This window comes from Rattus rattus, chromosome 3 (genome assembly GCF_011064425.1).
Source record: "Rattus rattus isolate New Zealand chromosome 3, Rrattus_CSIRO_v1, whole genome shotgun sequence".
NCBI lineage: Eukaryota > Metazoa > Chordata > Mammalia > Rodentia > Muridae > Rattus > Rattus rattus.
In genome coordinates this window covers 57,060,320-57,084,608 of record NC_046156.1, presented here as the reverse complement: position 1 = coordinate 57,084,608, position 24,289 = coordinate 57,060,320, and the positions used below count along the sequence as shown (strand labels likewise).

Below are 24,289 nucleotides of genomic sequence, written 5' to 3'. Positions count from 1 at the left end.
GCTGTTTGTCTGCTTTAGGGCTTGGAGGGCATCTGAACAATGCTTAGCAAAATGCAGGTCATTCTGATATCAGCAGCCTTTTATCAAGCAGGTCTTATCTTGAGCAATGGCCACTAGAAAGCCTTCAATTTTCCGTGGCCAGCAGGGTGGTATAAATAGTTACTGCCAGACAGGCCAGGAGACAATGCAAAGACTCCTGAAAGACAGCCTTGAGAATGTGTAGCGTCTGCGTTTAGTGACAGGAGACCACTGCAAAACACATCTTCCTGTGTCTGTATAAACCGCCTCATACGGTCACACAGAGTGACCACACGCTCATATATTGGGCTGAAAGAAACTCTGTGGAAGCCAGTGCTGAGTGCAAAGGGCTCCCTGATTCCTGAGCCCATTTCCTCTCTCTTAAGAGCGAGAGGACCTCTCACTTAGGTCCTACGACCTATCATTGCTGTTGCCCCAGTGGGACTCTTGTTACTCTCATGTTACTTATGTGTCTCTGTTCATGAGCGGGTAGAGTCTTTGCACATTGCAGAAGGAGGGGCACTGCTGTGGGTGTCATAATCCTTAGTGACCATAAGACAGAGCTGTGACTCCCCGTTTTATAGTTGTGATAGATAACTGTATGCATCAACTTAATTGGGCTAAAGAATGCCCAAGATAACTAGTAAAATACTGTTCCTGGGTGTATCTGGGAGGATACTGCAGGAGGAAATGCCAGCCATGTTAAGATCATCAGTCCTGTGGGCTGGAGAGTTTGTTCAATGGTTAGAGCACCCGTTACTCTTGCAAAGGACCCAGGTTCAGTTCCCAGTACTCATCAGGTGACCCATAACCATCTATATAACTCCAGTTCCAGGTGTTCTATATAACTCCAGTTCCAGGTGTTCCGCAACACCCATTTTGGAACTCTGTGGTCACCATGCACACCTGAGGTACATATAAATACATTCAATACACATAATGTAATCTAAAATATTTTTAAGTTAAAAGGTCAGCCTCCGGGTTGGTAGTTACAAGCTGTTACCAGCACAAACAGAACTAAAGTCTGAGAAAGGGCAAATCCTCTCTTCTTGAGGTGGGGTGTCCATCTTCTGCCCTTGAACACCAGAACTTTTGATCCTTGAGGCTGCAAGGCCTACCTGTCTTTGCTCTTCAGTTCCCAGGCCTTACAGCCCAGTGTAGAAATAACTTCACTGGCCCCTCTAGTTTCTCAGGCCCCTGGGATCTGATTAAATCATACCATTGGCTTCACTGGGTCTCTGGCCCACAAACATTGTTCTAGAGATCCCACTGCCTCCATAACTGTGTGAAACAATTTCCAAAACAAAATTCCTCTTACATCTCTGTTCAGATCCTGTTCCTTCTGTTTCTCTGGAGAGCTCGGACTGATGCCATTTTCTCCCCCATGTTGTCACAGAGATTCAATCCTTCTAAACCCGTGGTATCTGCTCAATGAAGTAAGAGTTCACTTTGCTTCCTCTTTGCAGAGAGAAGGGATTGACCTGGCCCTCATATAAGCCTCACCATACAGTCAGAACCACCGGATGCTTGTTAAAAATATGCATCTCATCGTTCCTCTTTTAGACTGAAATTACACAATGTCAGTCACCTATTTGGTCCTCAATTTTCAAATTGAACGATGTTTATCATTTTATCATGTACAATGTGAGGGTTTTTTTACATATTATTTTTAATTACTCAAGCGTAATTCACTGAAAGAAGTATTCTTTCCTCAGTAAAGTAGCAGCAATAGTAAAAATCGGATAAATGTGTATGTGTAGATAGATTTACTTCTGGTCTCCAATTCTTCTCGATGGTTCTTTATTTATGTAGACATATTTTAGGTGGTCTTATTATTGTATTTTACAGGATTTCCCATAACCTGATCATGTAGTTCCTTCAACCTTATATTTTTAAACATGGTCTTCTTGATTCCAAATAATATGTATTTTTATTTAGTATTAGAATGAGAGCATGTTGATGCCCCAAAGTCTCTGGGATTTGAGTTAGAATTCCATTATGTGTGACACTAATGAAGTTTGGGGCTTGGAGAGTATTTATTATGGAGGGTGCCATTTTATGCATTTTGGGGTGTTCAGAGAATACTGGTCTCTCACTCACTAGCACTTCCCCCAGATGCGAACTTTCAGATACAGGGCTAGTTGGCATCCCATCGAATCCCTAATGAAAGGCAGTAAGAACTCAGTATTCTACCACTGAATGTGACACCCTTTGTCAACCTGAAGATGTTCCCCTCTAATCGTCTGTTTGCTGAGAAATGTATTGACTATGACCTTTAGAAACTTAAATTCTTCCCATGCACCTACAGAGATGAGGAAGAATTTTCTCTCTGTGCTGTTAACAAAATGATTTACATAGATTGAATTTTGCATGGTAATCCAGTTTTGCATTTCATGATAAAACATGCACAGTGGTAAATTGTGATTAGATCATGGTTGATTGTGATGTGAAGTATCATTAAAATCTACGGAGCACAGTCAAATATTTTTTATGCTTTGTTTTGTTTTGTTTTGTTTCTGAGACAGGGTCTTATCACGATCTCCCAGTAGTCTAGTCTGGCCTCAAACTTGAAATCCTCCTGCTTCTGTCTCCGGAGTCTGGAATTAGAGGCATGTACTACACGATGTTTGACTTTTTCTCTCTTCGAACCAGAGTTTCCCTATATTGTTGAGACTGGCCTTGAACTCATGGTCCTCCTGCCTCTGTCTCCCCAGAGCTCAAATTATAAGCATGTACCTTGACACCTAATTAAGCAATGATTTCCTAAATAGTATATAAATCATGGCATTTATTATATTTTTTGATCTCAAAACTACTGCCCAAGAAAAAAGATACTCTTTAGGAATATCAGGGTAATTTAGAGTAACAGGGTGATTGTGGAAAAGAAACTTTGGTGTTTTATTGTACACTTTCCAGTGTGTGTGTGTGTGTGTGTGTGTGTGTGTGTGTGTGTGTGTGTAGGTCAGAGGTCAAGCTCAGATGTCTTTCATCAGGAGCTGAGTCTCTCATTGACTTGGGGGCTCACCCACCAGTTCAGCTAGGCTGGCTGGTCTGTGAGTGCCAGGGATCCACCTGTTTCTGCCTCCCCTGTTCAGGGATTACAAGCTGATGCCACCACACCAGGCTTTTTTTTTTTTTTTTTTTTTAATATGGGTTCTGAGGCTGAGGTTCTCAAGCTTAACCAGCAAACCAACTGAGCTATCTCTCAGCCTCCCCCCACACACACACACACACACACACACACACACACACACACACACACATACACACACGCACATCTTCCCACGGAAGTGCACGTTTTCCGGGTGTTAAGTTCAGGCACGCCTGTTGTGCCACCATCCAGCTCCGTGAGGTTGTCGTCTTTCCAAATCAAAGCCCTCTAATGAATTAAACAGGTATGCTGGGTTGTGTCGTCCCTTAGCTCTGGAAAACACTATTCTATTTATGTGTCTATAAATCTAACTACTCCAGGCACTTCTTATGAGAGACTCATACACCACCTGCCCATTTATGATTGATAGGGTTTTCTTACCGTGTCTCCCAGGATCATCCGTGTTGTAGTATGTGTCATAATGTCCTTCCCCTTTTAAAGGACGACTAATATTCTATTCTGTATAGTATCATATTCTGTTAGTTTACCCACGTATCCATGAACATTGGGTTGCCTTTCGAGCTTTGGCTGTTGTGCATGCTGTTGCTATGAACACGGTTGTACAAAATCTCTTCATATCCTTCCTTTCAATAATTTGGGTATAAACTCAGAAGCAAAGTTACTGGGTTATATGGTAATTCCATTTCTATTTTTGCAGTAAGAGGATGCAAATCAGATCAGGAAAAGAAATGAAAGGAACTGACCTATTGCTCGCTCACAGCGGCTACTCTGTTTTATATTCCCAATGCTGATGCTCGAGCTTTCTACCTCGTGTGATACACAAAACTCCTTTGCGATGTGTGGCGGGCCTACTTTTGAATGGTAAAATAGCAAACTTGCTGGGCATGCAGCCTTGTGATCTGTGGCTGTACTCATAGCCTTGAGATGCTGTTTTAATGGCGGAGTTTTGGGTATCTGGTGACGGCTTCGGGATGTGAGGAGGGATTCAAAGGATTGAACCCTTCCTTCTAATTCCTTGCACAATTATCTCATATATTACCTTGGATCTAAGTGCCTTTAAATAGAAATGCACGCTCCAAATACCTCTGTCTACATTACCCCCTAAGGACTCTCCTCAGACAAATTGTTTTTCTTTTAATTTACCTGCTTAAATCTAAGCTGATGATCCTTGCTCTGTAGAGTTATCTTACCAAGAACCAGCTATTAGTGGCATATGTTTCAATTAGGGACTCATTGCACACACACACACACACACACACACACACACACACACACACGCTCATTGCTATCGTCATAGTATATATATCTATTCTATATGTCCCGAACTCTGTGATTATTTTATGTTTTGTTTGTTTGTTTGTTTGTTTGTTTGTAGAATTTCATGAAGTACAAAGAGTCCTTGGCCTCATCTTGCAGCCAAGGAACTCCTGCCTCCACCTCTCATGTGCTGTACTACAGTGTGAGCCCCCATGCCCTGTGCTCCCAGTGATTAGTGTTATAACTAATAACTATCATGTTGACCAGCTTGCTCTGTTCACCACTGTCAGCCGCATGCACTCACCAGTGATAAGGGGCAGGTTCCATATTATCGAGTCTCTCCATGTAGTGATAGGGCTGGCATCAAGGTGTATAGAAAGGCTTCCTGGCAGCAGTCCCATGACCCAAAAGAAGAGCAGGGGCACTCATGATCTCAGTTACCAAAGAGTGTGTGGAGGGAGTAGGGAGCACTCTGAGAACCTGTCTTGTATCACGGCTATCTCTGAATTTCATCCAGTCTCGAATAACAGAATAAACAGTACAACGTTCCACTAGGACTTGGTGTTGGCCTCAGAAATATGGAGGTCAACTCAAGGGATTAGTCAAGATCACAGGGGGAAAAAGGTTTCCACAGTAAAAGACACACAACCAGAAACACAGTTGGGACTCAGCAAGTTGAGTCATTTGTTATAACTGGAACACTGGGTACCAAGAAGGGATCGGGGGAGATGAGTCATCAAGGGTTCTGTTACTGATGTACAGACCAAAGTAGAGACAGAACACCCTCTGCCTCACAGAAGGAATAGCTTTGGATTTTCACACACAGCTACAGATAGCCCGGACACCTTCGGAATCGCCTTCCTCACCTAATGCGGTCTTTTGTCTCAGCAAATGGTTTCAACAACACATCTCTAGTGGGTGGTTGGTCCAGAAGAGACCTTGGTTTCTGAGGTGATGTGGTGGAAGCTTCCAGTTTCTAACAATCAAATTAAATGTAGGCATGAGTAAAAGGAGGTACATGGAGACAGGCATAATGGCACACACCTATAATTCCAGCATTCAGGAGGCCAAGGCAAGATGATAACAGTTCTGGGCTAGCCTGGCCTACATAGTAAGATCCTATCTCAAAAAAGGCTAAAGGAAAAACATTGCATTTACCAAATTAATATTAGCAACTTTGACCAAATCTATCTATCTCCCTCTCTCTCCATCCATCCATCCATCTGTCCATTGTCCATCTGTCTGTCTGTCTGTCTGTCTGTCTGTCTATCTATCTATCTATCTATCTATCTATCTATCTATCTATCTTGTCTCTGTAGTCAGAGTCTTGCTCTGTGGCCCAGGTTTGCCTAAAACTTGAATTTTCTGATAATCCTGTTCCACATTAAGGCATTCACAAAATTGATGCCACGTCCATTATTCATGTTGGGAAAACGATTGCTTTGCAGCCAGCTGCCCTATTCCCTTTGGTACCACTGCCCAATTTCAGCCAAACTCTTCACTGGTCATTTCATTCCCTGAACACTCAGGCTCCCTGGCTAGCCAATAGTCACCATAAAACCCAAATTTCTATGCACGTTCGAGACTCCTTTGCCCAGCCCTCCCTGGGGATGTGACACTTGCACCAACTCAGAGCTACTCTACGCATGGCATTTTTCTTGAGCGTCTCCTCTGCCTAGACTGTTTACCTCAACTCAACTTTCCTTTTAAAGATACACCGTTACTTTTAATCCTCAGTCAAATAGCATTTCTACATGGTTTCTCAGTGGTCTTAGTGCTTAGTTCACTGGGGGTAAAAATGAATAGCCAGCGTACCTGAAGTGCCATGAGGGAGTACAGACACCTTGGCACCCTCAAGCAGGCTTGTATGACCTCCCTGCAGGAAGCAAAGGGAGAGAGGAGATGAAATGCTCAGAACCTGAGCCCACAGGACAGAGAGCAGAAGGTCAACATGATGGTTCCAGATTGGCCAGAGTTTAGATGTTACCAGGGAGACTTGGGGACAAAGACCGTAGAGCTACTTTCTCAAGAGAATAACGAGACATCAGAGAGTCACAGAGACCTTAGATCTGTCCCCTTAGAGCTGAGGGTGATGCAGACAGAGTTGCCATTGAAGGCAGAGCTGCCTGTTCTTCTCTCATGCCCTAGCATCCCAAGCCCCATGAGCCCATGGTACCGGACTAGATCACAGGGAGTTATGGTGACAGACTTCACTAGCGTGAGAATCTTCAGAATCCGGCAGAATCCTTAGATATATTTGAAGGACATTATTGATGGCAAAGACCCTGCTGTAAGCAAGCCGTGACAAAAGCCTATAAAATCTGAATTACTACTATTGATTTTGTTTCAGATGAGCACAGGTAGGGCCGGAAAAAAAAAAAAGTCGAGATACAGTGACATTCGCCTCTGATTTGAGGTGGTTTAAAACCTATTTCTAAGTTGGCTGCTGGGATGTGAGCGAGCTGCTTTCGTAGGCTCAACTACTGTGGATGGGAGCCGCTGCTACCGCCAAGAACCCCACCGTGGAAAATGAAATAAACAAGCTCCTATGTCTACGTAAGCACCCGAGTCAAACCATGTGATGTGGGTATTAGTGTCCTCAGAATTTCCCTCCACAGCAATAAATTTCAGCACAGTGTTTGTGGTAAGAGAGCTGAGGACAGTAGTTCTCAACCCGTGGCTCTCGACCCCTTTGGGGTCAAATGACCCTTTCACAGGGATAGCCTATCAGATATTTACATTATGATTCATAGCAGTAGCAAAATTACAGTTATGAAGTAGCCACAGGATAATTTTATGATTGGGAGGGGACTGTATTAAAGGGTCACAGCTTAGGAAGGTCGAGAACCATCCGTTTAGGATCGCTTGGTAAGCCTAAATGTTGGTTCTTTCTCATCCGCACAGTGCAAGCCGACCCTGGATAAATCCTGACCTCTCTGTGCACCAGTTCCTCACTCGTAGGACAGAAACAATCCCTTCTATGTGGGATGCCAGCAAACTTCTACGATGGTGAGTAAATTCTGAACAGTCCTGAGGGATTAGAGTGACTTTCGTCTTTTCACCACTGCATCATCCTCAGTAATAAATCAGTCAGTGTTACACTTCTCAAAAGACTAAAAACAATGAGAGGAGGGGCCACGCCTCCTTCATCTCGTGTCAGCTTAAACCCGGTTCTCAGAACAGTGATGAGTTCCTCGGGGCAGTGAGCTTTCCGCCCTGACTGTCAGCCTGCTTGGAAATATCCCAAGTGCAGAACTGGCTTGGACCACACCCCAGTCCAGTGAGCCTGACTGTTTATTAAGTCATCCAAATACACAACAATGGTGGATAAACCAGGTCAAATCAAGTGTTTCGGGAACACCATACGTGGCTACAATGGGCAGAACGCTAATCAGAAGAGACAGAAGCTGGAAAAATGGTTCCCGTACAGGGTCAGAAAGAAATCATTTTAGACTTTGTAGGTCACGTGGTGTTCCAGTTTTCTTTCTGTTGCTGTGATAAAAAGCCATTCTGACCAAAAGCAACCTGGGGAGAAAGAGTTTGTTTGCCTGGTACATCCAGGTCACGATCGATCTTTGAGGAAAGCCAGGGAGAGGCTTGAAGCAGAAACCATGGAGGAACACCACTTGCTGGCTCAGTCTCTGGCTCACGGCCTGCACAGCCCAGGCCCGCCTGCCTAGGGATGGCACTGTCCACACTGGCCTAGGCTGTCCTATATCAAGGAGCGATCAACAAAATCGCTCATAGACCTGCCTCCAGCTCAGTCTGACCTAGGCAATCCCTCAGTCCCGGTGACTCTTCCCAGGTGACTCTAAGTTATGTAAAGTTGACAATAAAAACAAGCCAGCACACATGGTCTCCTTAGCAACTTCCCTTTGTGGTCATTTCCTCACAAAGGCAGCCATGCATAGAATGTAAGGGAATGAGAACGACTGTATTCCAGTAAATTGTATTTAAAGCACGGGTGTAAGGCTGTACCAGGCCCTTGGGATGTGGTTAGCCAATTCCTGAGATAAAGGCTTGTCTTATTGCCAAAGAGGACTCATTACAAAGCTGAGAGTAAAGGGGGATGGGGAGGACGACAAACACTGAGCACAAGAGAAGCCCTCCACAGGATGCAAACACTAAAACAAACAAGGGTGCAACCGGAGAGAAGTCTCCTGGAAATATATATATTCTGGTGGGTCAAAGTTAATTTTATTCAAGAAGCTCCACGGTTGGGTTGGGGAGATGGCTCCATGGGTAAAGTGTGGGATGCATAGGCTTGAGGGACAGAGTTCAAATCCCTAGTACTCACATAAGAGCAGTGTGGTAGCACATATCTGTACCCCAGCTCTGGGTTGGCATGAGTGTTGGGAGGGTGGGGAGCACAAGTCCAACCAGCACATCCTGGTGGCTCACTGGCCTGGCTGTCTGGCCTCAAATAGGTGAGTTCCAGGTTCTGTGAGAGATCCTTCCTCAAAAAAGAAAACTAAGGCAGAGTAATGATGGAGGAAGACGTCTCCTGTCTACCTCTGGCTTCTATACATACCACACAGGGGCATAGATCTGCACATTCATGTCAACACACGCACACGCACACGAAGCCAAAAGTTAGAGGTTTGGGGTGTTCAGTTGCCTAAAAACTGATTGGACCAATAGTGAGACATAGCTTGCTGTTCATTCTGTTTATGAAAGAGAGCATCTGGAATAGGCCAGGCAATACTGCTATGGGGGTGGACATAGTTGAGTCAACACCCTTTAGTCTACCTCAATGCCTGACAAGCAAGGAATGTTTCAGGGACATACTCGCCTTGACTGCACTCTGGCTGGAAAAGCCCTGTCTCCTCAAAGGTCTGTCCTGGGTTTGACGGAAAAGAAATAACAGCTAAGGTAAAGAAGGGAAGGGGAAGGTTGGGAGATTACTCCAAACAGAGCAGATGGGAAGTACCACAGTGTATTCCATGGTTCTCCAGGCGAGCATCCATTCAAATACAGGTTTCTTCTAGTCAGGCCATTACAGAGGCAGGCAGGTCTCTGTGAGTACTAGGTTATCCCTGGTTTACCTTGTGAATTCCAGGCCAGCCATGGCTACCTAGTAAGATCCTGTCTTTAAAAAAAAAAAAAAAAAAAAAAAAGAGGCAGGATGAATTCTGGAGAGATGGCTCATCAGAACTGGCTGTTCTTCCAAAGTATCCAGGTTCCTTTCCCAGAACCCACATGGCAGCTCACAACCATCTATAACTTTAGTTCCAAGAGATATCATGCTCTCTTCTGACCTTGGTGGACTCTATATGCACGGGGTACACAGGCATACATGCAGGCAAATTACACAAAACTTTTAAAAAGGCCTCTAAAATGGGGGTGGGTGAGTGGGTGGGAGAAGCCGTCATATTTATTTCTGAAGAACTCTTTAATTTCGTTCTTCTTCTCATCTTTACCTGAGAGAGAAGAAGCTAATGTGTTGGTTGTTTGAGAAAACATTTGGAATGTTTCAAATGAGGCCTTGGAGGGAGTGGGATTAAAGAACCAACATGTCTGTGGTGGCGTTTCTCACAGCCACGCATAATCTGCTTGCAAAGGAGCAAAGGAACTAATTATCTTTGGAGAGGACTGTGTGCCTGATAAAATAATTAAAAATAAATGGCTCTCCTTAGAAATGCAAATTACAAAGTACTGAAGAAACCCGGGTGGTCACATAGACAATAAATAGATGTGTTATCTCAGGTCCTTTATTTGATTGATTTTCAATTCTGGCTACAGCCAGGCCTGCACAGTGGAAACAGCTCTTGAAAGCCTTAAACCATCACACTGGGATTTCTAGAGTGAGATTAGGAAACTCAGGAATCAGACTTGACCCTCTGCTTCCCTTGAACCAACACTGCAGTACCGTGAGATCAGGGTATTACTGTAGAGCCCTCTCCCAAGTTCTACTAAAGCCCATCCCTCCTACCCAGAGCTCTCAAAGAAGGCACTGGCCAAGCACTATGGTGGTAGGCTGGTGTGTGTGTGTGTGTGTGTGTGTGTGTGTGTGTGTGTGTAGGAGATAGGAGGAGGCCTTGGGGCCTGAGTAGAACACTGTTGTATGGGTGTAGGGGGATATTCTTCAATGATGACTTACTATCTCTTAAAAACCAAGCATGGCAATGTCTTCCTCTCCTCCCTTTCCCCTCACCCCCTCCTCCTCTCCTCCTTTTCTCCTCCTCTTCCTCTTCTTTCTCCTCTTTTTCTTCTTCTTCCTTCTTTTTCCAAGACAGGGTTTCTCTGTGTAGCCCTGGCTTTCTCGGAACGTACTCTGTAGACCAGGCTGGCCTTGAGCTCAGAGATTCACCCACTTCTACCTCCTCAGTGCTGGGATTAAAGACATGCACAGCACTGACCAATGCCAATACATGCTTCTAATCCCAGCACTTGGAGGCTGGCCTTGGTAGGGGGAAGACCGCTGTAAATCGGAGGACACTCCAGACTGTACAGTGCAGGGCTATACAGTGAGATCAAGTTCAAGGCTGGCATGGGGCTGTATCCCAAGACCTTTTCTCAACATAACAAAGACAGAAACAAAAAACACGCCCAAATCATAAAAGCAGTACATCGAATCAACACTTCAAAAAGGCTGCAACATGTTACTCTTTTGTCAAAGGACCAATATTGATTAGACAACTACTCTTTAACTTTTCAGCAGGCATTGGTAAAGGGGGTTGGAGGAAAAACATTGGATTTCTGCCTAGAAAAAGCTACATACTGACTGGGGGAGTCCGATTGCAGGCAAGCCAGTCCATGCTCTCAATTTCTCTTGCTTTGCAGACACCCAGTTTCCCCTACATTTCTTATCTAAAGAAAAATTATTTCCCTTGTGGCTGGGCCAAGCTGATGTTTCCAAGGGAATAGGTGATGTTGGAGAGGAATGAGAGAGGAAGGAAGGCTTGCCAGCTGGTGGTCCTCTCTTTCCAGATGAGGGCTGGACCTCTAAGAGGTGAGGTCTGTGTAAGTGGGGTCAATGACGCTATCTGCTTCTGAAGGATGAAAGAAAAAAAAAGGTTGCTACACAAAGAAGCACTCAACTAGATCTGGTTAACCACACATGCCCGTGGCATGGTCCTTCTGGTCCCTAGGTGACTTGGCCAAGGTCTGAAGCACAATTCATTCACCCTGGTCAGTCCAACCGAGTCTCTCCACACACTCCTTCTGTCAGCACAGATGCTCCTTGGAACTCAGTAGCCTTCACCCTCCTCTCCTGCTTCCTTCTGAAGTGATGTCCTCCTCATGCCCACCCAGAGAGCCTTTTCTTTCTTCGCACTGAGACTCAGGTCTGACAACTTCCTGGCCTTCCAGTACAAGCAGAGGCAGGACGTGAACAGAAGGAGCAGCATGAGGAAGGGGCAGATGACGAGGAAGTAGAGTAAGGGTCCGGAGGAGCAGATCCGGGAAGAGAACGTGGACTCTGCAACCAGAGAAACACAGAAGATAATCAGCATCCCAATTATCAGGGCCAACTAGGCACGGACACCACCATACACATTATCATCAGCAAGTCCACGTAGATAACAGGCCTTTCATCCTGTGAGTGAGAGCACTGGGAGAACAGACCCAGGACCTTCCCAACGTGCACCTCTCCCCCTGCCCGGCCAGGCAGCTGTAGAGCTACCAATGACCTACTTACAACCACCAGCCAAAAAGAAAAGCAAAACAAAAAAAAAAAGACAACCTTTCCTTTAATCTTCTTCCCTCAGAAAAGATATGTATAATTCAGTCCTCGTTCTCAACTGTGTAGCTGGCCCTGAATTTTTAACTGAGCTATTCCCACTGCTGTTTCTGAAATTCACAGGGCACCACGCTGTCCTCAGTAGCAGCTGTACCTCTCGAGGAAGGTGCTTCTCCCCCTGACCCGTGACACATAGGTTATCCCAAGCCCTGGCTCCTTGCACCACCATTCTCACTTCCTGTATCTAAGCTATTGGGCACAGCCCCTGTCTGGTTGGTCCTCACTTCTCCCAGACTTCTTTCCTGGCCCAGTGCTCACCCCTCCTTGTCACGCAACCCTTTGTTTTGGCCCCTTTCTTCCTGGATTGAGAATGTCTAAGTGTCCCCGGTTCCTGCATTTGCTGATCTTAAACCAAATCGAATGCTGCCAGAGTCAAAGACACCGTACAGAGGCATGCGATCCTCCAGCAGCTGCAGCCAGCTGGGAAGCACCATCAGCAGAGCAACATGTGGGGCATTGGGGCTCCTGGCCACTTCCCAGGGAAGCAAAGCAGAGAGGACCACGGAGACCACAGGTCCTGGGAAATGGCACCCTGAGCTAATGGCTAACGGCCTGGGTTACAGGCATTCAGCAGAAAGTCACACGTGTAATGTGCTACCAACCACTCACTGTAGTCTTCCAGCTACATTTATGGTATATGTGAAATCAGGGCTATTCTGAACAATCTGACTAACGGCAGCTGGGCTTTGCTTGGGAAACCATCAGGACAGGAGACCTCTCTTCTTCAAAGGTTAAGCTGTACAATTTTCGAGATTATGGATTCCCAGTGATAAAACAGGTTTAATAGGTCATTCTGACCAACCTCCGAGTGCACAAATGTCCCTTCGGGGCCTCGCTGATGCACTTTACACGTCAAAGACAGCCTCTTCGCCGGAAATCAAGAGAGAGCCCAGACATTTGCTCGAGGTGGGTTCTGTGAGCTCCTGGAGCGCTGGGCCTGTGTTTTACATGTCTCTGTGTCTTGTAAAGCACTTTCCCTGGAAGGCCTCCAGGATCCTGGAGAAAGAATCGACTACCGAGTGTGTTCCCCATGCAAGAACCAGGGTGGCCGCCGTCGTGCAGAGTGGCGGTCCCTGGTGAGCATTAGGCTGTCAGTTCTGAATGGGTTTGGCACAGAGTTGTAGAGTTGGTGGCCTAGATTTTGGGTTTTTTTTTTTTTTCCTTCTCAATTGTAGTCTTCATCTTGCATTTGATTTTCCTTCTTGAAAACGTGATCAATGGCAGAGAGAGACTTTGAATGTTATTTTTTCTTTTGTTTGTTTTGATCTGAGGCTGAGTCTCACTATGTAGCGTAGCCTGAACTAACCTCAAACACATGATCTTCCTGCCGCAGCTTCCCAAAGGTTGGGATTATAGGCGCGTGTCACCACGCCTGGCTTAACTTTTTAATCCTTTTTTTTAACCTCTTTGTGCATTCTTCTCCCAAATGGTCCAGCTGGACAATAATTAGTCTCCCAGGTCTCCTGTGATGATGCTTGCAAACACAGTCAAAGGAAGCAGAGACTGCAACACTGTTAGAATGGGCCAGGCTGCTCAACCATGGCTACCCAAAGAAACTTCTTTTTATGAAAGCGATGGCCACTGTCAGGAAATGACAAGTGCCCTACAGAGAGCCCATCTCTGAGAGCGTAAACAGTCTTCTCAGGTGTCCAGATTCCCAGAGAATGACAGACAGCCACAATTTTTCACTTCCCCAAGGAAGTTTACAAACCTCAGGGCTCGACTCCCTGGGATATCAAAGGCCGGCCAGGGTTGACACATGCCCCCACCCATATACTGGGTAGACGTCAACTAGACAGGCCCTTCTTTCTCACTTCCCCACATCCTCAGAGCTGCACATTCCTGGAACCCCCTTCTCCTCTCCACCCCACCCACTCTGCAGCAACTGAATCCAAGACCCTGGCTGCATGCTCACCATGTGAACCTTCTTGAGCCCTCTAAGAGGAGCCTCCTTGAACACTCATTAGAGCTCTGTGCTTGGCATTAATAACCCTTGTAATAAACTTCTTACCCAATAGGACAATCTGCCTCAGTGTCTCTCTTGAGCCCAGGCTCAAGGCCTTTCACTGAGAGAGGATGGAACCATGGAGTCCCTGTGAAAACACTGGCCATGAGCATTCCTACATCATACTCCAGAGAGAGCTTGGCTCGGCTCGTCACTCCTCAACTCACTCTTACTGGGGAAGTTATTCTTCTCCTCCAATCCTCTGTTTCCTTATCAACTAAGCAGGATAATTTATGGAGCTGCAAGGAGATAACATTTAACACAATATCCAGACCATTTGTTGAGTGGTTAAGCCATAGACAGTAGCTAGAACGTTCCCAGGAAAGCTGAGAAACTCCCAGGCAACCTTCTCCCTAGCTTGCTGATTCACCTCAGCTCTGTGGTGTGGATCTGGAATGTCCTGCAAAAGAGTCAGATAGTAAAGGTTTGGCCATGGCTCGGCACTACTGGAAAGTGAGGGGACCTTTAAGAGGTGGTGCTCAATGGGAGGTCATAGGTCACAGGGGGCACGATCTTAAAGAGGACAGTGGAATTCTAGTTTTCATTCTCATTCTCTCTCCCTCTCAGTCTCCCTCCCTCCTCCCCCTCTCCCCCCCCTCCCCCTTCCCCCTCCCTCCCTCTCTCTCTCTCTCCTTTCCCTCCCTCCCTCTTTCCTCCCTTTTCTCTTTGCTTCCAGGATGCAAAGAGCTAAGAAGTTTCTCAAAATGTCACACCCTCTTACCCACCTTGCTGCCAGCCCAAAGCCACGGACCAACTCTGAAAACTCCAAAACAATGAGACAAAGTATCCCTTTCTTCCCGAGAAGCTGCCTCGGGTCTTCCATCCCAGGGATGGGAAACCAACAACCACAACTGACCCCTCACGTTATTCCACGGCTAAATCTCACCCTTCATGGGGAAAGTCAGGTGATCCCTTTGGAGCCCCTGGCTGTGGTGATTTGAGTAAGAAATCTCCATCCATCTCAGGCATTTGAACATTTGCCCTCCGATTGTTGGTGCTGTTTGGAGAGGTTTAGGAGTTATGGCCTTGCTGGAGGAAGTGTGTCGCTGTGGCTGGCTTGGAGAGTTTAAGGATGCACACTGCCCTTCTAGTTCACCTTCTCTGCTTTGTGCTCGTAGTTCAGGATGTAAGGCCTCATTGTCTGTGCTAGCTGCCACACCCACTACCTGCTGCCTCTGTTTTGCCATCATGGCCTCTAACCCTCTGGAATTATAGGCCCAAACAAATTCTTTCTTTTATAAGTTACCATGGTCATGGTGTTTTTTAATCCTAGAAATAGCAAAGGAACTATTCCACTGGCTTGCCTTCTAGTCGGGTGGTAGGGAATCAGGAGGTGAGTCTGTGGCAAGTCTCACAGAGCTGGGATGGCAGGATGACGGTGACAGGGATGGGCACATGGGATGTAGGAAGAAATCTGGCCCTGGTTTATTCTGCCCCTGAGACTCTAGCCTTCAGGCTGAAGGAACTGTCTTCATGGGAGGAGGCTGCTCCATATAGAGCAGTCTGCCACCAAGGGGCAGCACAGTGCCCTCTGCACAGTGCCGAGTTGGCCAAGTGTGAGTAACTGTCAGCTCCAGTGCTTCTAAATGACCTCTCGGGGGAGGGCACTGCTTGCTCCGGATCCTGTGGTGCCCATTTCCCTACCATCTGCCTCTCACCCACGTTTGGATGCAAACCGGTGACACTCAAAACCATTACAGTTTGGCATTGCAAATCAATCCAAGTAAGTGCCCCAGACTCAAAGTACAAGGCCTGCAGAACGGAGCCAAAAATGCAATGAACTCACTTCGTCTTGAGCAGTCGTTTAGAAATTGCTTCCTTTTGCCCATGGCCAGGCACACAAGGAAGAGCTTTTCTTTTAGTCATTTCCTCAGAAATGCTGACGAGAGAGAGAGAGAGAGAGAGAGAGAGAGAGAGAGAGAGAGAGAGAGAGAGAATAAAGGTGTTTTCAGTCTTTCTCTACCTCCATTCAGAACTTGGGCCATGTGAGGTCATTTGAGAGATCTGGCTCCTGCCAAGAACTAAAAGTGGGGTTTGGATCTCTGCAGCAAGTGCATCCCAGAGTGGGTGGCCCCTGACAGCTTCCTGTTTTAACCTAATTGAGGGAGTGCTTGTTCATTCTCTCAAGTGTTAGCTCAGTGCCTCGTGCCAGACCTTGTTGAGTACGCTGCGGAAAATAAACAAATGGCCTCTCCAGAAACTTCAGTGTGGGAGGAGTGCGTGTGTCCTTTAAGAATCCATTTCTCAGTAAATTCTTATCTAAATAAAAGCTGAGACACGGTGATGAGTATTATGCTGCCACGACTAATCCAACCTCCCAGAAAGCCTTATGGTCTGGCCTATCACTGCATCAAGACAAGTTTTTCAGAACACGACATTTAGGTAATACGTTTGCTTGGCATGCACAAAGGCCTGGGTCTGAACCCTCGTGTTATAGACGTATGCTGTAATAAGGCAGGCGTGTAATCCTAGCCCTGAGGAGGTAGATGCAGAAAGATCGGAAGTTCAAGATTATCCTTGGCTATATAGCATGTGTTAAAACAGCCCAGGAGCTATGAAACCTTAACTCAAGTAAATACATACATACATACATACATACATACATACATACATACACACACACACACACACACACACATACACACTGTACTTACGATCTTAAGGTAAGGTAAAAAAGGCTCAGCCCTATAGCGCTCACCCCATTGAGTCATTGTTAAGAGGCAATTGGCGGTTGTGGGGAAGCAAGGTCCAGGCTATATCTGCTCGACCTCGACTCAGCTATGTAATCCACGGCTCTTTCATGTCGTTCTAAAACTAACCCCATCTGGTGTGGCCAAACAGGGGAGGTGATGAAGTGAAGAGCAGTGATAAGCAGTATCTGATTTGGAGTCTACCAGCAAAGTCTGCAGCCAGCAGGAATCCAACTGTGAGCGCCTCTCTTGGGTGCCCCCTAGTGGTGATGTGTATGGCACAGGTAGCTCCAGGGTGATGTCTGAGAGGAGGTAAGTCAGAGAACCACTAAGACTCAGATACCTACCAGGAAGGATAAGGATGTCATGAAGGGCTGCCTTCACAGCCAGGTGCTGCTGTATGGACTTCATCCCTCCGCCCCCACTGCCGCTTCCTCTCATACTGTAACATGCTCCCGAGACTACCAAACTTGAACCTCAAGCAGAACAAACAACTAAAACTCATTTGTCTATGCTTCCTGCCACCTCTTATGGTCCTTCTCTCTTGCCCTTTACCGCTCTTGAGAAAGTACCTTGCACCTAACTCCTCACTCCTCAGACCTCACACCTCAGGCTGACTCTCACATTGCTTAGATCCAGGGAGATGTTTCTCTCTCTCTCTCTCTCTCTCTCTCTCTGTCTCTCTCTCTCTCTGTCTCTCTCTCTCTGTCTCTCTCTCTCTCTCTCTCTCTCTCTCTCTCTCTCTCTCTGTGTGTGTGTGTGTGTGTGTGTGTGTGTGTGTGTGTTATATGCAGGTGTCCTCCTCTACCACCCTCTGCCTTTTGAGTCAGGGTCTCTCCTGTAGCTCATGTTACTTTTCGCCTAGGCTGGCAGCCAGCAAACCCCAGAGAGCCTTCTAAGGTTGCTACCAATAGTTCTGGTGTCACACATGCATGTGAGGTCATGCCTGGCTTGTCACAGGGTCCTAGGACCTGAACTCCAGTTATCATGGTTGAACAGCTGCGTTTTTAATCCCTGAGGCATCTCTTTGGCCCTCCCATTCTTACCTTAAGCAGCCTATCGTAGTCCTCGGTCTCTTGCCTCCTGATACGCTGCTCTGATTCTCTACTGCCGATGCCTGGTACTTTACCTTGGGTGTCCTCCCCTGAGCATCGCTAATGGTCATACATTGGTAGCTCCTAGTGTACAAGTCACATGTGGTCCACACTTGGAATTCCCACTAATAAATCCCACAGATAAAAGCTTCTTGGAAACTCTTTTTGAGTTGAGTCCCAGCTCAACTTGCACAAATCAGACCGATCTCCCCCTCTAAGCCTTGGTTCGGTTGCTTGGTAAACGGCCTCATGATCCACCTAAGCCCAATACCAATTTGCTTCTTCTGCTCACTCACTGCCCACAGACGTCCATCAAGCTAACCAACCTCTGAACACCTCCTGCTTACTCAACCCTCCTCACCACTGCCTGGGCTCAGGCCTCCATCTTGCCTCATCTTGGCTACAGTTTCACGTAGCTCGCCCTGCTCCGTCTGCCCTCCCTCCACTTCAGCTTCACTGCTGCACCCAATGGGAACCTTCCAAACGTGACTCTCAGGGCGTCACTGCTGCACCTGATCTTACTCAGTAGCACCCCATACCTGCCATGGTAAAGCGCCTCTCCCTCACTTTAGACACTAGGCACATCTTAGCTCTGTGCTAGCCCCACACTCGTGCTCCCATCGCTTAGCCTTGTACTCCGCACACTGAGTTTGAGCCCTTCTCAGCCACCGAGGTTCCCTCGCTCCGGCATGAAGTTTTAGATCTTTTTGCCATCTTGTGTACCTGTTCCTAAAATAGTTCTTCTTCTTCTCACACGTCCATTTTCCCAGACAGCATCAGTCCCTGACCCTTTACTCTAGTTCAGTTGCTCCCTTAGCATCCTGGGACTGCTTCTCTGATGATGCTTATCACAGCGGGTTCGACTCTCCCCATTCTGTGGGAACGACCTCTGCCATATGCACTTTTGTGTGCTCGGATCTCATATGATTACATACTGAGCAAATTAAAACAGTCTGCCTCATAGATGGGTGTAAGCCTGTTACATATGTATGTGTGATGATTAGAGTCCTCAGCTTGACAGAATCTGGCATCAACTAGGAAACGGGCAAATCTGTGAAGGATTATCTTGATGATGTTAACTGAGGTGTGAAGGCTTGCCCACTGTGGGTGGCATCATTCCTTAGATTCTAAAAAAGGAGAAAGTGAGCCAGGCATAAGCACTCATTGCTGGGTTCTTCCAAAGTGCAGACACAATGGAACTCCCCTCCCCGAGTTCCTGCCCCCTTGACTTTCTTACCATTATGACCTGTATCTTTTTTTTTTTTCCTTTTGGTTTTTTTTTTTCAGACAGGGTTTCTCTGTGTAGCCCTGGTTGTCTTAGTACTTGCTTTGTAGACAAGGCTTGCCTCCAAACTGGAGAACTGCCTGCCTCTGCTTCCCAAATGCTGGGATCAAAGGTGTGTGCTACCCAGCTGAACTGTATATTTGAACTAGGAACCAGAATTGACCTTTTCTCTCCTTACGTTGCATTTGTCAAAGTGTTTTATGTCAGCAACATGAAAAGAAATTATGGTAGTGTATGTATATGTATGTGACAAGTTTGGTTGAAGGCATAAAGACAAAGGGATTTACATTTATCTAAAACTTATAATACGCTAGTGTCTATACTAGGTTCTTCAAAACATATTTGTATTATGATCCTCTTTTTATGAGAAAGCCAAACAACACACAAGAAAGCACAGTCTGATGACACAGCTAATACGTGGTAGGACTGTAATCTGAGTTTAGGCTTTCGGATTCCAATCCCTAAGGACTTTTTATTACTCCAGACTGTTTTCCTAACCACCAGCCAGGAGCAGCAAGGTGGAGCAAACCAGTGTCTGAGTCACAGGATTGCCTTGGGAACACATGGTGTTGTTGCAGTGAAAACCCTGCTGGTCATGGCACAGGCTTGTGAGCATTTTCAGAGGAGACAAAAGTGACTCCATTTTTAATGCCTCCCTCCAGAGTTCCTCCTTTACACCCGCTCTTCATGCTCCCACATAGACAGGCTGTGCATCATCTCACCTGTCTCATAGGGGAGGCGCTTGCTAGTCACAGAGTCTGCCCTTCTTATGGTTGCTATTTTATTTATTCTACTGCAAAAACTGCTGACTCTCTGGGGCCCATGAATTCCAGAGGAAAACACTTGTGGAGTGCAGCCAGATGTGTGGACTATCCTATAATTGTTGGAATGAAAAGCTGATAAGAAAAATTCTGCTTGGACCCATGGGGAAAAAAATTACTGAAGAACGGACCTGAGCGAAAGATGACGGAGCCCTGAAGATTAGACAGGGGAAGAGGATGGCAGAGCCCTAAGGAACACTTCAGATGGACCCTACCTGGATGTGGTGAGGTTCTCTGCCTGTGAGAAGTTGCCGTATGTACCCTTGTCCTTCCAGGAACTGCCTCTAAAGCCAGCTGGTCTCCTGGGACTGCCAGTTTGATGATAAGTCCCATTTATCTTCCCTGTGGTAGATCCCAAGACTTTGCCTTAGTTTCTCCAGTCTTTTCCAACCTAAGTTCAGCCTGTAGTTTGCCTTTCACCTACTTGGGTCTCACTGGAATGGAAAGAAGTGTAAGATAATTAGCTGGCAGGTCCTATGGCGGCCACAATTTGCTGGTCTTGCTGGAAGAGACAGCTCTTATTAACACAAGCCTAATAGAGGCCCATCACATGTCTGATACGACACTAGGCTGACAGTGGCTGAGGACGACTTCCCTGCACAAAGAACTGTCACTCTTTGGTCAAAGGCCTTTGCTGGAACCCAGAAGGCAACTCTCTATGACATCGTCCTTTCTTTCATGTCTTCTAGGACACAATGACACAATGGAAAGAAGATACCAAATGACCAGTGCTATCATCTGGGTCTTAAATGACCACCCCGTGCCCTAAATAGTCCACGTGTGAAGGGCTTGCTCTTCTGTTTGGTTCTATTTGGAGGTGATGATGCCTAGCGGGAGACAGTTCAAGCAGGAGATCTTCCTGTTATTAAAGGTACATCGCTGAAGGGGATGGTGAGACACCAGTCCCTCCTCTTCCTCTCTTCCTAGACACAGGGTGAGTGGTTTGCTCGGCCACAGATTCCAGCCATGGTATGCTGCTGCAGACTCAGTCACAGGGCAATGATCGTAGACCAGAGTCTCTAAAGCTTTGAGCCGGAGCAGTCATTCTACCTCTGTAAGTTGGTTATGTTTGACCAGTAACATTACCAAAGCCTGGACAGTTTGGTGAGGAGGCAGGCAGAGAGAGGGGAGCGTATTTGGGTGTAACTGACTCTGGTTCAGTTGGGTCAAATTGCAGACCTATCATCACAACTGTCGTCTTCTGCCTTGTTTTCTTTTCCACTATAAAAACAGCATCTGGAGGTTAGAGCATCAGCCAAGAGGTAAGGATCCTGGCTGCACATGCTATTTGGGTATCAGAGGCATACAGGATGCTGATGGCTCTTTGCTTGGGCAGGGAAGGGCAGAACAGGTCAGACGTGCCTATTAGTCAGGTGTCTGTGCCCAAACCTCATGCAGACCTTGCTGGTTGAAACCAGTTATTATGGAGAAAGGCAGTATAGTTATCTTCTTTGAGGAATTTGAAATATGGTCATTAGCCAGAAGAAAGAAGGAAACAAGGCTAGCAAGAATCGTAGAGGGGAACAGGACATGCCATGACCCTTGAGCCAGTGGCTGAGTGACCCCCAAGTTACCTGAGCGCAGCACCCGGAGTACCATTCGTTGTGATTCATCTGAGGCTTGGTTGATCCACTTGCCTGGGTGGCCATATTGCTGCCACTCAGCCACCCTGCACCAATATATCCCAGCATCCTCCATTTCCACCCGATGCAGCTTCAGGACAAAATCTGTGGGAGAGGATCGGTAGCAGTCCAGGAGCTTCCTGCTCCCCTCTTGGCCATACTGCAGCAAGCCGTCATACTGCAGGTGCACCAGCATTTGACTCCCGTCCACAGCGGTTCCTTTGCTCCAGTACCAAGTCACAGAGTACAGGGAGGATGTGCTACCAGGGCCGTCCAGGCTGCAGCTGAAGCCCGCCTCTCCATACTCTGTAGCATTTCCCTTCCAGCTTACTTTGGAGACATGGACCTGACTTCCTAGAAGGCAAAGTGGTGGACAGTTAGAGAAGAGCAAGACTTTTGGCCCGGTCACCTTTGAGCCCTGTCATTTCCACTGGGAGATCTCATCTGGGATTCTCCAGACAAGAGAACCTTCATCATGAATGCTTTCCTTTGATGCTTCTCCTTTTGGCCACACTTGCCAGAACATTCTCTGCTGCAAACCAAGCTAACCACTTCCCTCCTTTATCCTCTTGCCTGATAGAGCCTCCTGCTGAAATAGACAGGACTTCAGCTGGGCTCCCAGCTTTGGCCCAACTTTGAACTTCCTCTTTGACTTGGCACAGGAGCTGTTCCTTTCCCAACTTTGAGTATCCCACCGAACCTAGTGTTACAGCTGCACCAGGCCTTATGAAATCACCTTCCCCCACCGCACCCAGACACCATCTTCTTGCTTAGACACACCGAGAGACAGAACATTGATACAAGTGTCAGAATACCACCCGAGGGATCTGTCTCAGTTATTAATAAGTATGCTTTAAACAGCTCTGGCGTTCCTCCTCCCCCCTCCTCCACTAACCAGCAGGCGAGGACCTGGAATAAAATCCCCAGGATTTATAACAAAGAGCAACAGAAAGTCAAGGTGGGACATTACAGCATATAATACATTTACCACTCCACCAATTCATTTATTGATCTATTTTGTTGGTTTTCAACATTTCCCCCCTGATTTTAGACTATGTTTAGTGTTAGAATTAGGATTTACTTGTACTTCTTGGGGAATCATGTAGAATCTAAATTCACATAAACTTATCTGTGTCCTTGCCTCCAGTTACGCCCTCTTTGGTTGCAAATTGGTTTCTAAGTCATCACAATACTCCACTAAGGTCAACTTCCAAGCTCAAGAGATCCTTCCAGTCATGGTTTTGTTTTCTCATTGGCCTTTGTCACTAAGGTTTATTTTCTTCTTGAAATTCTTTCTTCTTTTGACCTGAGGAAAAAACTCCTGCCATGGTGATGCCCACAGTATCTCCTGGCAGCCTATTCCATAGTTCGTTTCCTAACTCAGGTGTACAGCTGCAACCCGCAGTCACATGGTGATCACACAGCGCTCAATACACTCAGTATTTCAAGAGACTTTGGTCCACTTCAAGCATTCTCTCGTTGAGGAATGCGACTGTGTTGGGTTAATCAGTTTTTCATTACTGCAACAAAAATACCTTGGCAAGACAACTTAAGGAAGCAGAGTTACGGGTTGGGGATTTAGCTCAGTGGTAGAGCGCTTGCCTGGTTCGGTCCCCAGCACCGAAAAAAAAAAAAAAAAAAAAAAAAAAAAAAAAAAAAAAAAAAAAAAAAGGAAGCAGAGTTACTGTGTGGCTAGTGGTTCCGGGCACCATGCTCCAATAACTCCTATGTTCTGCATGTCTACAAAACCAGCACCGCCTGGATGGCTTGCCTTATGATTAGGAGCCCTTGGACCACGGCTTTAGTGGCCTCTTAGTGCCTATGCAGCTGCGCCCAGTAAAATGGATCCTACAGAACCAACTTCCTATGGAGCCCAGTGTGAGCAAGGGACTCTGGTCATGTTGCTCTTACCTCAAGGGAAAGTCATTTTAAAAAAATCACAGTAGTTCAGGGTAGTCTGGAACTCACTCTGTAAGTCAGGATGTCTTTGGAGTTGTCCTACGCTGCCTCAGTGTTTCTAGTTGAATGCCACCACAACTGCCTTTCAAGCAAAATTTTCCTCAATGAATTTACTCTTTTACATCCTTGAGTCTGTGGTGGGTAAGTCTGGCCAATTCCTGAGATGCCTCCAAAGAGCCTTTTCCTTTGTGCTGGTGTGGAGTGTGTAGCTCTCATCTCTAACAGCTTCCTTGACTTCCCACTCCTCAACTTTCCATGAGCCTCTTTTTTGGGCAGATGCCAAAGTTTTTATATCTCTCTGCTCTGTTTCATTGCTAGTCATTGTAAACCTGGCTAAAAGGAAGGCGCAGTAACCATGCCATAGTTTGAGTTGCCTTGGAATTTTATTTTTTCCTTTTGAGTTTAACCTCACCCAAATCTCAGGGAATAAACAAAATATTTGCCAGAACTCAACATGAATGACCGTTAGATCACTTCCCAATAAAGTCCCCATTTCCATGTAAAATTTCATGAGCAAAGTCTCTTGCTGTCCATACTCCTACCAGCAGTTTATTTCAATAGGATTTCCCATTAAGCTCTGCTTAAAACATTCTAGAACTGTTCTGGCTTGCTTCTCCAACCTCTTCCAAACTCCTCCCTCAAACCAGTTCCAAATGCTTAAGAACCACTTCATCAGGCTGGGTCA

The 24,289-nt window shown here is 46.3% G+C and overlaps 1 protein-coding gene across 1 annotated transcript in view; it reads right to left on the bottom strand.

Annotated features, from left to right (window-relative positions):
• Nucleotides 1-10,993: 10,993 nt before the first annotated feature.
• Nucleotides 10,994-24,289, bottom strand: part of Cd101 (CD101 molecule) — a 38,168-nt gene continuing 24,872 nt past the window's right edge. Inside the window, exons 8-9 of the mRNA XM_032897625.1 lie at nucleotides 21,598-21,999; nucleotides 10,994-11,807 (exon numbers count right to left, since the gene is read on the bottom strand). Of these exons, the coding sequence (XP_032753516.1) occupies nucleotides 11,578-11,807; nucleotides 21,598-21,999 (632 nt within the window). The 3' untranslated portion in view covers nucleotides 10,994-11,577. The remainder of the gene's footprint in view (nucleotides 11,808-21,597; nucleotides 22,000-24,289) is intronic.